Source organism: Phyllostomus hastatus, unplaced genomic scaffold (assembly GCF_019186645.2).
Source record: "Phyllostomus hastatus isolate PE091 unplaced genomic scaffold, TTU_PhHast_1.1 phas_contig_86, whole genome shotgun sequence".
Lineage (NCBI taxonomy): Eukaryota > Metazoa > Chordata > Mammalia > Chiroptera > Phyllostomidae > Phyllostomus > Phyllostomus hastatus.
In genome coordinates, this window is record NW_025333977.1 from 12,037,965 (window position 1) to 12,052,596 (window position 14,632).

General features: G+C 35.0%; 1 protein-coding gene across 1 annotated transcript in view; it reads left to right on the plus strand.

Annotated features, from left to right (window-relative positions):
• Positions 1-14,632, plus strand: part of LEKR1 (leucine, glutamate and lysine rich 1) — a 148,522-nt gene that overhangs the window by 38,429 nt on the left and 95,461 nt on the right. The window contains exons 4-5 of the mRNA XM_045850755.1: positions 8,645-8,764; positions 13,936-14,111. Coding sequence (XP_045706711.1) covers positions 8,645-8,764; positions 13,936-14,111 — 296 coding nt within the window. The remainder of the gene's footprint in view (positions 1-8,644; positions 8,765-13,935; positions 14,112-14,632) is intronic.

Below are 14,632 nucleotides of genomic sequence, written 5' to 3' on the forward strand. Positions count from 1 at the left end.
GTCGGGCATAGGATGGAGCACATTGGTCTGACCAAGGAGTCTTGCAAGTCTGCAGCAATGGGCCAAGTGTGAACTCAGACGCAGAAGTGAAAGGCCTGCAGCTAGAAACCAAATTCATGATCAAGAAAGTTTGTAGGGTGGAACCTGAGGCAAGCCTGAAACAGTGTGTAGAGGGAGGAAGACTTTGATGGAGCAGTCTCTGTCTTGGGCAGGAGTCCCTCTGAAGGGGACAATTGTGTGGCCAGATAAAGCTCTGAGGAACTCACTAAAAAGAGAAATCTCTCTTCTTGTTGGGAGTACCTGCTACTGCTCAGCTTTCCTTTTGCTGATACTTCCTGATACCCTATTTAAATGAATACCACTTTAAATAAAAGTAGTCACATAGGGTAATTATTAAATTAATACTAAAAATAGAACATTGCTCCTCAAAGTACATTTCAAGGATGTCTTAAATGTAATTGAGGGTGGGTGGGCTGGGATGGGAGTAAAAGAGAAAATTGTACTTGAACAACAATTAAAATAAAATTAAAAAAAAAATAAAATGCAAAAAAAAAAAGAAACGTAATTGAGAAAGTATTCTATGGTCAAATTTTGAGTTTGGAAAATATTCCACATTTATCATCTCTCTGTGATTCACTCTATACATTAGCATAGTAAAAGCTCTGAGAAGTTTTAATTGTAAAGAAACCTGTTACTTCCAATCTTGGTTTAATATGAAACCATTTTTGGGAGTGTAGTGTGGGGCTTACTGTAGGTAAGGATTAACATTTGATGTGGTGATGAAACTGCTAAAAACCAGACAAAAATCCCTTGATTGGAACCAAAAGGAAACTGTGATGCTGGAGCTAGGATTCTCCAAAAAGTTTAAATGAGAAAACATCTGTAAAGCATGTTACATTGGGTCTTCTGCATCATTGGTGCTAGGCCAATAAAACATATTCTATATTTTAAATTTATCATGCAAAATAAAAGTAGAATTTGGTTATTCTAAAGAATTTCTCAAGTGAATGGCAGACAGCCACCCTTTATAAATTTCAGAGAAAAAAATATTTGAGGTAGCCAGATTCGTTCAGATGGGTTTTAAATAGCTTATTAAAAATATCTGAAGTCCAGCTATCAAATTTTAGAATTAATGGGATGGCAAACTCAAATGCCTGTGGGGTGAGGCACGTACCCGGAATCCTGAGTGAGACTGGCTGGTGTGAACTGAGAATGCATGCTCAGTAGTGGAAGCAGCTGCTCCAGGAGATTATTTTTGGGGGGGAATGTAGACCTATTGTTTTTGAATTTCTCAATTTTTAAAGTAAAGCAGGGAATCCGGATCTTTATGTAGGATCTCCCATCCTACATAATTTTAAATGTTGCTGCTTGTTTAAAAGAAAAGCAAAACCAGGCTGCAAATCAAATAAAACAAGTTCAGGGATCAGTTTGCAAATTCTGAATTAGGCGACTGTGAGACCGCACACAGCAGAACCCAGTGAAGTCTTCATACCCGCCCTGCTCGGGGTTCTACCTGTCACTGGGCGCTTTACAAAGAAACTAGTGTAGCGATGTTCCTAGCCAACCCTGAAACTGAGATGTCTTTATGAACCTTGTAAGCATATGCTTAAAATGTATTTGAGACCGCGGTACCATTATTTGGTGATCTAAATAAAGTCACATTACATTTCCTAATGGCAGTGCAGAATTTGAGTTATAAAATATTTAGTAAAATACTGATAGCAGAAAAACTGGTCAAAAGTGAAGTAGGTTTCTTAGCTGTAAAACTATTTTGATGATTATATTTTATATGATATAGTAACTTGTAGTTGAAATATTTGATAACTTCATTTTCTGGGAGTATGGCCAGCAATAAGTTGAATTTTGAATAAATACTACTACATTACCTTTCCTTATTATCTTTGAATGGTGAAATGAAGAGCATATAATAGCTTGTCAAAAAGATTGGGCATTTTTAAATGTCACTGCAATATAATGAAGGTTATTTCCTTTTATTTTTGCTATTAAAATATTGCATAGCTTTCAAAATGAAAAATGCACCCATGTTTTTAAATTAGAATTTATATGACAGATACATTTGACATGTGTATATCACTTATTGTAAGTATACAAGTGATTCTTTTTTTTTTAACTTTTTATTTTAAAATAATTTTAGACATATTGAAAGTTACAAAAATAGCAGAGTTTCCATATACTCAGCTTCCCCTAATTGTAACACCTTACATAATTATGGTATAATTATAAACACTAAAATAGTGACACTGGTAAAATACTATTAACTAACACACATACTTTATTTGGTTTTATCAGTTTTGCCACTAACATCTTTTTTTCCAATCCGAGATCCAACCCGGAGTCATACATTGCATGTAGAGCTATATCTTCTCAGTTGTCTTTGACCTGTGACAGTTCCTCACTCTGTCTTTGTCTTGCACGACCTGGGGCTTTTGAAGAGCACCAGTCAGTTATTTTGTAGAATACCCCTCAATTTGAGTTTGCCTGTTACTTACTCATAATCATATTGAGATTATTCATTTTTGATAAGAGTACCTCAGAAGTGATGTGCTCTTCTCTGTGTACACTGTCAGAGTGTGTGTGATGGTGGCACCAGTATGTCTTATTACATGTGATGTTGACCTTGACCGTTTGGCTAAGGTAGTGTTTGCTAGGTTCTTCCACAGTACAGTTATTACTTTTTCTTTTCAATTAATAAATATCTTAGGGGTACTTTGAGAATATTCAAATATTTTGTTTCTCCTCAAACTTTCACCGACTTTTAAAGCAAACATCAGATTTTGCCCGCAACAGTTATTACTGTGCTCTTCTAACGATGGTTTTTTTTCCCCTTATTTCTTCTGCATTTATTAATTGGAATTTCTCTGTGAGGAAGCACAGTTTCTTCTCTCCCATTTAGTTATCTACTCAGATATTTGTTAATATCTGGATGGCCTCATTCACTTCCATTTTGTGGGTTATGATTCAATACTATAGCTAGTTATTTTGTTGCTCAGTTCCTCGAGTTTCGGTCGTTCGCAGCTCTCTCAGGTGACACCTGTGCTCTTTCAGCGCGCCCCTGCCGTCCTTTGGGGTCGTCTTTACCTTCCGGCCCCACAACGTGTGCTAGCTCATCTTAAATTTCCCTGCCCCAATGCTATAATAAACAAATCTGGCTTGGTTTCTTTTATTGGAGAATGGTTTTTAGAAACCAAGATAGGCATTGAATATGCTGATATTCTGAGTATTGCTTCTGAGTATTCATTGTTTTTGCCATTTGTACCTTTCTCAGAGTGTCCATTTTTTAAAAATAAATGCATTTAAGGCTTTAAGTTTTCCTCTGAATACTTTAATATATAAAATCATTTATTTCTAAAAAGCTTCTATTTTCAATTTTTATTTCCTCTTTGGTTTAAGGTTTATTAGATAACTTTTTAAGTTTCAATATATATAGATTTTTGACTGCCTTTATGTTTTAAAATTTTCATGTAATTTTATTGTGGACAATGAATGTGTTTTTTTTGTTTTGTTTTTGAGACTATATTAAAATTTCAATTGTGGCTGATTACACATCAATTTTTATGATATATCATGTGTTTGGAAAAATGATTATTAAATCTAATTCTAATTATATCCATACATCAAGCTTGTTAATTGTTATTCAAATACTGAATATCTTCACCTGGTTTTCATGTCATCGTGACCATTCCATTTCTGTGAGAAATGTGTTAATACCTTACACTGTTATTATTGAGTTGTTCGCATTGGATTTTTAATACATTTTTCTTTACATATTTTTAAGTATGTTTTGGGTATACAAAAGTTCATCATTATTATATTTCTTGGTGGATTAGAATTTTTATCAAAATGAAAGGGTCATTGATCCATTTAATGGTTTGCTAGTTGTTAATATATATTTTATCATTTTACAGCATCTATCATATATATTTTACTAACCTGTTAATTAATACATATCTCTATTAAATTCTTTTTTTTAAATGTGACTCTTGAAAATAACATTTGACTGATTTTTTTTCTTAGTATGCTAAGACAAGGTTACAAAGTAGGGCTGAAATAGTATTCATTAAAATATTCTATAGGTACGTTTAGGCCTCTGGGATCTCTCTCTACGCCACCTCCCAAAAGACTTATAATTATCTTCGGACTCTGGCAGATGGCTTAGGTGCTATCACAGAACAGCTAGGTCCCCACCTGACTATTCCACAGTGAAACCTATCATTTATTAATTCCTACACACACCAAGAAACTTAGAGATAGCATTTCAGTGCCTCGTTCATTAGGTTTTTTTATTAAGAGAAAATAGTATAACAAATACCCATTAACACAAATTCAAAAATTACCAAGATTTTGTCACATGTTCTTTTCTTTTTTGTTTGCTGAATTTAAGGCAAATCCAAGACTGTATGTTCTTTTCATCTCTATTTACTTCAGTGTGATGTGCCATTTTCTTACATAATAATATTATTATTATGCCCAAATTAGCAATAGTTCCAGGTTTTCATCTGATTCCCAGCTCATAATAAATTTTTCTCAATTTTTAAAATTCTCATCTGAGGACATGCTTATTGATTTTTAGAGAGAGGGGCAGGGAGGGAGAGAAGGAGAGAAACATCAGTGTGAGAGGGAAACATGGATCAGCTGCTCCCGATATGCACCCCTACAAGGAACCGTACCCACAACCTAGGCATGTGCCTGACCAGGAGTTGAACCTGCAACCCTTCTTATGGATGATGCTCCAACCAACTGAGCCATACTTGCCAAAGCTCTCAATTCTTAAATTTTATTTTTACAGTTTACTTGTTTGAATCTGGTTCTATACAAGATCCACATTGTCACATTTGATTGTCACTTTTTTTGCTTCTCTTTTATCTGGAACCAACGCCCTTTTTCTGTTTGTCATCATTAACTTGTTGTAGAAACTGGACTAGTTGTCCTTGAAATGCCTCATTTGTGAGTATAAATAGACAACAAAGAATCTTCAGACTTTTTTCATGGCTATAATTTTATTTTATTTTAATTTTTTAAGTTTTCTTTTTCAATGACAGTTGTCATTAAATATTATTTTATATTAGTTTCAGGTGTACAGCATAGTGGTTAGACAACCATATAATTTACAAAGTGATCCTTACTAGTTCAAATGCCCACCTGGCACCATACATGGTTATTGCAGTATTATTGACTATATTCTTGTGTTTTACTTTACATCCCTGGGACTCTTTTGTAACTACCAATCTGTACTTCTTAATCTCTTCACATTTTTTTACCTTGCCCACTAATACCCTCCCCTCTGGCAATCATCAGTTTGTTCTCTTATATCTATGAGTCTGTTTCTGTTTAGTTTGTTTTGTTCTTTAAATTCTGCATATAAGTGAAATTATGTGGTATTTTTCTTTCTATGTCTGCCTAATTTCACTTAGCATAATACTTTTTAGGTCCATCCATGTTGTTGCAAATGGTAAGATTTTATTGTTTTTTATGGCTGAGTAATATTCCATTGTATATATGTACCATTACTTTTCTATCCACTCATCTGTTGGTGGGCACTTGGGTTACTCCCATACATTGGCTATTATAAATTACACTGCAATGAACATAGGGGTGCATATGTTTTTTCAAATTAGGGTTTTGGGTCTCTTTGGATATATATCCAGAAGTGGAATTACTGGGTTGTAAGGCAGTTCCATTTTTAATTTTTTGAGGAAACTACAAAGTGTTTCCTGCAGTGGCTGCACCAGTCTGCATTCCCACCAACAATGCACAAGGGTTTCTTTTTCTCCACAACCTTACCAACCCTCGTTTGTTGATATATTGATGATAGCCATTTTGACAGATGTGAGGTGATGTCTCATGTGGTCTTAATTTGTATTTCTTTGATGATTAGTGACATTGACCATCTTTTCATATGTCTTTTGGCCATCTGTATGGCCTCTTTGGAGAGGTGCCCATTCAGGTCCTCTGTTCATGTTTATATTAGCTTGTTTTTTGTTTTGTGTGTGTGTGTTGAGTTATATGAATTCTTTATATTTTGGATATTAACCCCTTATCAGATGAATCATTTGTGAATATCTTCCCCCATTTACTAGGTTGTCTTTTCATTTTGTTTATGGTTTCCTTTGGTGGGTAAAAACTTTTTAGTTTGATGTAGTTCCATTTGTTGTTTTTCTTTTGTTTTTGATATATCAGAAAACAATATTGCTAAGAGGAATGTCAGAGAGTTTACTGCCTATGTTTTCATCTAGGAGTTTTACAGTTTTGAGTCTTACATTTAAATAAGGACCTTCACATTTTTAAGGGGGGCCTCAAATGTGAAAGAAAAAAAAGAAAAACAAAGGAAAAAAATGCAGTGAGCTGAAGGAAACTTTAAAAATACACTATACTTGATATCCTCAAAAAGATAAGAAATTGTATCCATGAAACAAGAAAATGGCATAGTAAAAAATTTACCTTTAATTACTAAGAATTCTAATTAAAATATGATAACTGAAATTAAAAATTTTAGGCAGGATGAAAGATAATGAAAGTAGAAAAAATGTTAAAATTGATAAGATGGCCAAGAAAGTTTAAGAAAATCAGAAGATATCTCCAGGCAGTCTCACACTCAAAACAAAAGTATTCAAAAGAAAGCAGAGAAAATGGAAGGTGAGGGAATTACTGTGTTTCTCCTAGGGGAGAATTCTTGAAACTGAAAAGGATCAGTTTTCAAAGTGAATATCATGTGCCCAGCACAGAAAATGACAAAAGACTAACATGATGATGTATTTCGATAAAATTTATGATACAAAGTGAAATAGGAAACATTTTAAAGCTTCTAAATTGAGGTAGGCCATGGTGTGGGGAGGGCCTACCATGTATCAGACACAGAAGCAGGAATCAAAATGACATTGGACTTCTCAGAAGCACCACTGGAAGTTAGGAAAACAGTAGAACAGTGCCCTAATTTTCCATTGAAGAACACTTTTCTTACTTGTGATTCTAAATCCAGACAAAGTGTCTAGTCTGATATAAAATAAAGACAGTTTCAGATGTTCAAGATCTCAGATTTACTTCCCATGTGCAAAAAGATCCTGGAGGACTTATTCCACTCAAAGGAATAAACCGAGAAAGGCTTTAGAACCAGAATACAGGTCTCATGTGGAAGAGCCGAGGACAGTACCTGAAACGGTAAGGAAGGGAAGTTCTGGGATGACAGTTGCATGGTCACGCCAGAGCACAAGCAAAACTGGAGCAGGGGAACGGAGCGTTCTGGGAAAGCTGTCTCCTGGAAGAGAAATGATAAGGAAGGATCATGTGCTGTGTCGGAAGGTACTGAGAGAGGAGCACTACACCTGTCAGATTCAGAAGTATCAGTGATAGGTACAAAGAAAACTGAGAAAGAAGAAAGCAGATGGTTTTAAATCCAGGGACAACAAAAATAGTTGTACAAGAACAGAAATGTGATTATGGTATAACATGTGGCTCATTAGTGAAGAATGATGTAATTACTGAATTAAAAGATTGCTTTATATTGGGAGGATGAGGGGAGAATGCTGTGTGTGTATAGGTGTGTGGATATGTGTAGGAATGTCAGCCTTTTTTAGGATTGTGGCAGAGACTGCTGGCTGCCTACCCTAACATTCATTCTCCCTCCCTCCTTAGTAATGGAAATGTGGAAGTACGGGCATGTCTGGGAACTAATCTTTCCAGTTAAAACACTACATTTCCTACCTGCCCTTACAACTAGGTATTGACCTGTGTCTAAGTTTAGCAGAAGTATTCAATGGCACTTCCAGGAAATCTTAAAAGGCATAGAGTGAGCCATTATTCTCTTCCTGCTGCTGGTCTGGAATGGAAAAGTAATTGATGGTGTTTCTGCCATTATCATGGTCTATGAAGATAAAATACACACCAAAAATGTAGAACAGAGAATTGGAGGAATCCTGAGGCCCTGGTGACACTATACAGCTATCATATCAACATCAGACTGGCTACCAGTGCATTTGTTTTATGCAATATACCCTCCTGTCTTAAGCCATTGTATTCAGGTCTCAGTTGTGTATGTGTAGCATAACCAGATCTGAACTGACTTGTAACTCACTAGATAATATCTCAAATGAAATATTAATAATAGTATAAGCATGTTATTTAGCAATATAGAGGTAAATACTGTAAACAAAAAAATTCAAAGCACAGTAGTTTTGGGCAGTGGAAATTGAGGTAAAGGCAAATGATTAACAATTTTTTTCTTGTAACTCTTTAATCCAATAATATTTGACATTTCAAATTATGTACATATCTTACTCTAATAAAAATAAATTGATATTTCTTTAGTCACATTTAAATTAGTATTTCAAGTAAAAATACGTGTTCATTGTAAAAATTCAAACAGTACAAAAGATAGAAAGTAAAAGTCTTGCCTCCCATCTGTTTTTTTGCCTTTCCCCTGCCCATCAGTTCTGCTGTCCTCCCCAAGGGTGATGGATGTTTGACACGTGTCTCTCCCTACTTTTCTATATGCTCATTCAGCAGATATAGAGATGCATAGTTTTTGTCTTTTATTTATTTTTTATTAAAAGTGTATTTAAATATTAATTTGAGTGTACACATGAGAATATTTAGGCTTGTAATGGATGTTATTTGTTTATATTTTTAGAATTCAAGCTGAAAGCATGCATTTAAAAAGTCAGCAAAATGAATTTCAAAGAGTACAGAAAGAATTGAGTCATTTGCAACAGCAGTTAAAAATTAAACAGAGACAATCACAAGTCTGCAGGTAAGATTATCTTGAAATACTTGGAAATTATAAAGATTGAAAAGATACATTCAGTAGTAGCTTTATAAATATTCAAACACAGTATAGTAGAGTTTCTATATTTGGTGTGGTTGAAAAATGTGTAAACAACTGCACTTTTTAAGACTGTTATCACAACTTAATAGCTTTACCAATAAAATTTAAATCAGGCAAACATGTTCTTATTTCTCAGTGACATTTAGATTGAAAACACAGTAACTAATACATTTTCCTTTTGATCAGAGTTTCTTGGTGTATTTGGATCCCCTGGCACAAAAAAATAATAGAATAGGGAAACTTCCTAAATATAGTAATAAAACTGCTAAATTTAGAAATCTCCAGCATAAATGGTATTAATTCTGCTTTTATATAATCTTTGGAGAGTTTATAATACCTAAAGGTAAAACTCAATGTTCTAAAGAAACTAGAAAGTACATTTTCCTTTTCTAAATCTAAAAGGGAATTGAGCCCTGGCTGGTGTGGCTCAGTGGATTGGTCATAGTCCTGCAAACCAAGGTCACTGGTTTGATTCCCAGTCAGGGCACATACCTTGGTTGTAGGCCAGGTCCCCAGTGGTGGGGTGTGTGAGCGGCAACTACACATTGATGTTTCTCTCCCTCTCTTTCTCCTTCCCTTCCCCTCTCTCTAAAAATAAATAAATAGAATCTTTAAAAAGGGAATTGAAGAGAGAATATATGAAAGAATTAATTTATGAATTGAGTAACTTTTAACTCTTAGGAAAGGGAAATAAGTTAAATGAACGTTACAAATAGGCACAGGTTCAGGGTGACTAAAATATATGTGTAGGATGAATATTTTAAACATTAGGTTTTTGGGGTTTTTTTTTTGGTCTACTACTTATTGCCAGATAGATTGTTCTGTTAAAAAAAATTGTCTGCGTTAATAATTTTTCATACACTATCTGGTGATAACCTGCTGGTCATTTACCTTTCATAAATGCCTTCCTCAATAAATAATCTTCTTTTGAGGGAGAGGGGAAGGGCAGGAGAAAGGAGAAAAATATCAGCGTTCGAGAGATACATGGATTGGTTGCCTCTCGTGCACCCCAACTGGGGACCTGGCCCTCAACTCACTCACGTGTCCTGACTGGGAATTGAACTGGCGACCTTTCAGTTTGCAGGCTGCTGCTCATTCCACTGAGCCGCAGCAGCCAGGGCAATAAATAATCTTTGAATAAATGAATGAGTCTACTCACAAAACAGATGACCATCTTTATCTTCAGAAATATCTGCTGTTTCCTAGAAATCTGGTATTGAACCAGCAGGATACCACCCAGGTGAACCCAACTCTCCATTTTAGTCTTGATGATCTGTGTGCAGATTGGCTCCTGTAATAGCTCTGGCCCAAGTCTGCTAAGTAGTCTATATTCACTTTCAGAAGTTTCCTGTTGTGAATCATTCATAAATTTTTTGAAATATAAAGAGCTTATCCTTTAATTTTTCTTATTTATAAATCTATCTATACTTTGTCATCTCTGAAATTTTCCACGCCAAAATTCTGTCTTTCTACTCTGATTTTTTCTCTCTTACACTTCTGGTGTCAGTATGCCATTGGAGCGGTCACAAGCATTGGGGTGGGAGTCTGAGTAAGGGGAAGATGAGTTGGGAATACACCATTATAACTGCCACTTAGACATTTTACAAGGCTTCAATACCACAATTAAGGAATTAAAGACTAACGGTTTGGATGTGTATGAATTTTTAAAAATTAATAGAATAAAAGCAAGAAAGATGAGCATTTTAAACAATAGAAATTATTTTGGCAGAGACAAATTTTGATGATGTTTTTTCATATTATATCAAATAACTTAAGAGAGACACATTTTTGATAAGAGCTCCTAGATTATTTCATAAACCATCCACTGAAGAGGAGTTAATTATTTGAATACATTGGAGAAATATTTGAGTCTCTTGCAGATTTTCCAAAAACTGCCAACATCACTGAATATAACATAAAAGTCATATTATACCACTTCAAGGACATCGAAGATAAACTAGTTCATGAAATTCATTATTTCAAAGATAATTTAAGACTAGTCATTTTCCAAAGAACCTTGAAATGCTAAAAAATTTATAATCATATATGAAAAACATTTGATAAGGAGTTTTCTAAATTCAACACTGCTTAGTATTTACATGACATTACGAATAAACAGTGAGCTATGAAGCTGAAAATATTTTTCTAACCTATGAATAATAAAAAATCAGTGGCCATCTAGATGAAAAGCTGTATTAATGTTTATATATTCTTCATGTAAAATTATTATAAAATGGTTCTCATATGAAGAGGTGAATGTAGAGCATGTAGCCAAAAATTATAGGCAAAAGTGTTACACAGCTGTTATTTATTAAAAAGTTACATTGTATTCCTTATTTTTTGATATTTATGGAATTTATCAACTTAAATATTTTTATTTTTAAATTTAATAATTTTTCTCATTCTATAAAATATTGCACACTTTTAAAAAAAGATTTTGTTTATATTTATTTTTAGAGAGAGGGGAAGAGAGGGAGAAAAGAGGCAAACACTGATGTGTGAAAGAAATCAGTCTGTTGCCTCTTGCTCATCCTCAACTGGGGACCTGGCCTGCAACCCAGGCAAGTGCCCTGACCTGGAATCGAACCAGTGACCTTACAATTTGCAGGCTGGCACTCAATCCACTGAGCCACACACCAGCCAAGACAAATAGTTTCACACTTTTAAACATAATTTTGTAAGTCATCATTTTTGTATTCTTTTTTAAGGAAGCCTTTCTCCCACAAACCACCAATCATATAAGATATAGGCCTTGCAAAAATGGATCTGCTCTTAGCTAACAAGCTTGTATTTTCTGTTTCCTGCCTTTCTCCCTACAGAGAGAGGCACCTGCATCCTCATCCAGTCTGTTCTGTTGAACATCACTTTAGCCCTTGGCTTGCTTCCAGCAGCTGCCTGACACCAGGCCCATTAGCCCCTTAACCTTGACCTGGTTCATAGCTCTTGTCTCCCTGTATTGCCAGTTTCTGGCTCCACATTCAGACTTTCCATCCTCACCTTTGGCCTTCTTCAGTCAGTGATCTCTTTGGATTCTTTCTCTGCTTTTTGAGATCAACATCTCTCCTAGCTAGCTCCCTAGGAGACTGACTGAGGCATTCCCTGTGGCTTCTGATCACTCAGGTGGGCCTTAATTACCACCCAGAATGACACCATACTTCTTTCTGGCAAAGGCTAATCTTTCAGCCTACATCTATTCTTTCTAGGACTTTGCACAAGAAATGAGCACATCTCTTGTCTGTGCTTTTAGCCTCTGTGCCTGCATTCATACTGTGTCCAGCTGTGTACACACATTTGGGTGTCTCCCATTCTTACAAACTATTCTACTCTGTATCTTCCTCTTTCTTGTCTTGCCACCTCAGTCAGTGTTCTTGAATGTTGGTACCACATAGCCCCTGTTTACTCACTTCTGCTTTGCTGTTCAGTCTTTTCTAACTAATGCCTCTCTCTGAGATCACCAAATGCTCCCTTAATAGCAGGTACAATGCACTTTTTTAAAATTTTACTTTTTTTAAAAAGTTTATTTTAATCGTTGTTCAAGTACAGTTTTCTGTCCTTTACTCCCATCCCAGCCCACCCATCCATCCCTCCCCACCTCCCTCCCATTTCCACCCCCGCCCAGTTTTTGTCCATGTGTCCTTTATACTTGTTCCTGTGTACCCTTCCCCTTTTCCCCTGAGATTCCCTTGAAATTCCCTCCCTCTCTCCTCAGGTCACTGTCAGCCTGTCCTCTAGTTCAGTGTCTTAGGTTATATTTTACTTGTTTGTTTGTTTTGTTGATTAGGTTCCTGTTAAAGGTGAGACTGTATGGTATTTGTCTTTCATGGCCTGGCTTATTTCGCTTAGCATAATGCTTTCCAGTTCCATCCATGCTTTGTTCAGTCTTTATCTGGGGCCTTAAACACTTCTTTAAATTCTCTTATCCTCTGGCTTTTCTGATAGTATTATTGCATTTTGTTTTTTTCTTCTAATTCACTGGTTGTGGCTCTCTAGTCTCTTTTGAGGAATTCTTTTCTGTTTTAGTCCCATAAATGTTAGTGTTGTCCAGTGTTTTATCCTTAGCACTTCTCATTTCTTCATTCCTCCAGCTGAGTGATCTATTTTTTTTTTGTTTATTCATTTGTCAATATTTATTGAACATATACTATCAGGGGTGTCCAACCTTTTGGTGTCTCTGGGCCACACTGGAAGAAGAGTTGCCTTGGGCCACTTATCAAATATGTAAACACTAATGAAAACTGATGAGCAAAAAATTAGGTTTTAAGTAAATTTATGATTTTGTGTTGGGCCTGTTCATAGCCATCCAGGCCGCATGCAGCCTGCAGGCTGTGGGTTGGACACCCCCGTGTGATAGGTGCTATGCTAGGTGCTAGGGAAATTGTGATGAACAAGACATATGTAGTGTCAGCATCATAGATCTTAGTCTATTCAGAGAAATGAATACTAACCAAATAATTACAGTCCCACAGCTTCATTCATCATCTTTTTGGTGATAACTCACAGGTTTATGTCTGCATCTTGCTTGATTACTAGGTAAATTATAGCCAGAACATCTACCTGAAAGTAAAAAAAAAAAAATCACTGCAATCACTTTGAGCTGTGGCATTTCACGAAGCAAGAGCACTGGGTCAGTAACTTTTAAAGGTTTCATTTGTTATTACCCCAAGTTTTAACCTGCCTATAAAATTATGGTATGCAGGAAGAATGCTATCTAAAAATCTGAGATTCTCATTTAGGCACTGTGACTAAGCCACTTTTGACCTAATTTTCTTCACTGAATCTTTGCTGTTAAATTAATTTTTAAAAATTAATAGAAAAATATGTATAAAAGAGCTATATTTCTTTATAGTTAAAATGGTAATAGAATGGAAATGAATTAGGATAACATATACCTTAGTCTTTCTACAATATTTCCAGTTTATATCTGTCATCTCAACAAAGTAGAAATAGCACCTCCTCACTTTCCAAATTGTCTTCATTTAGACGATAGATGACATGGTCACTCTAAAACCATTTTTCAAAGAAAACTATCTTTTTTCAAAGAAATATTTGTTATGATGCTATATTTTAAACATCCTATTTTTTTTACTACCTTACAGTCAAAGATTGATGGAGTACAAATATTTCTGGAATAAGACTCTTTCATTACTTACTTTTACTAAAAGGGAGATAACTAGTATCAAAAATGAAGTTTATGATCATTTTCAAAGCTGGACTTCACTGAAAGAAGAAGTTTGTCTCCAAATTAAATCCATAAGTGAAACAGCCTTGACAGGTTTGTTACATGTACATAGAATACAACCATCTTTTTTTCTTTGTAAATAGTACATTATAAGTAATAAAATGATACTTCATTTTATGTGGTGGGACTTATGATGAACTGAAGAGATATACAGATGGCAGATAAGCACACAAAAATGTTTAACATAATTAACTAATTAGGGAAATGCAAATTATGACCATAATAGAATGCTACTACATATCTATTAGAATGTCTAAAATTTTAATTGACCATACCAAGTATTAGCAAGGATTGGAGAAACTGGATCACTTAACATTGCTAGTAAGAATGTAAAGTAGTGTAGCCATTCTAGAAAATGGTTTTGTAATTTCTGTTGACACTGATTACGCACTTAGCACATGACCCATTAATTGTATTTTGGGCATTTATCCCAGAAATATGAAAACCTATGTTCATGCAAAAACCTGTACATAAATATTCATGGCAGCTTTATTTAAAATGGCCAGAAGTGGAAACAACCCAAATTTTCTTCAATGGATGACATAGGTACTGTG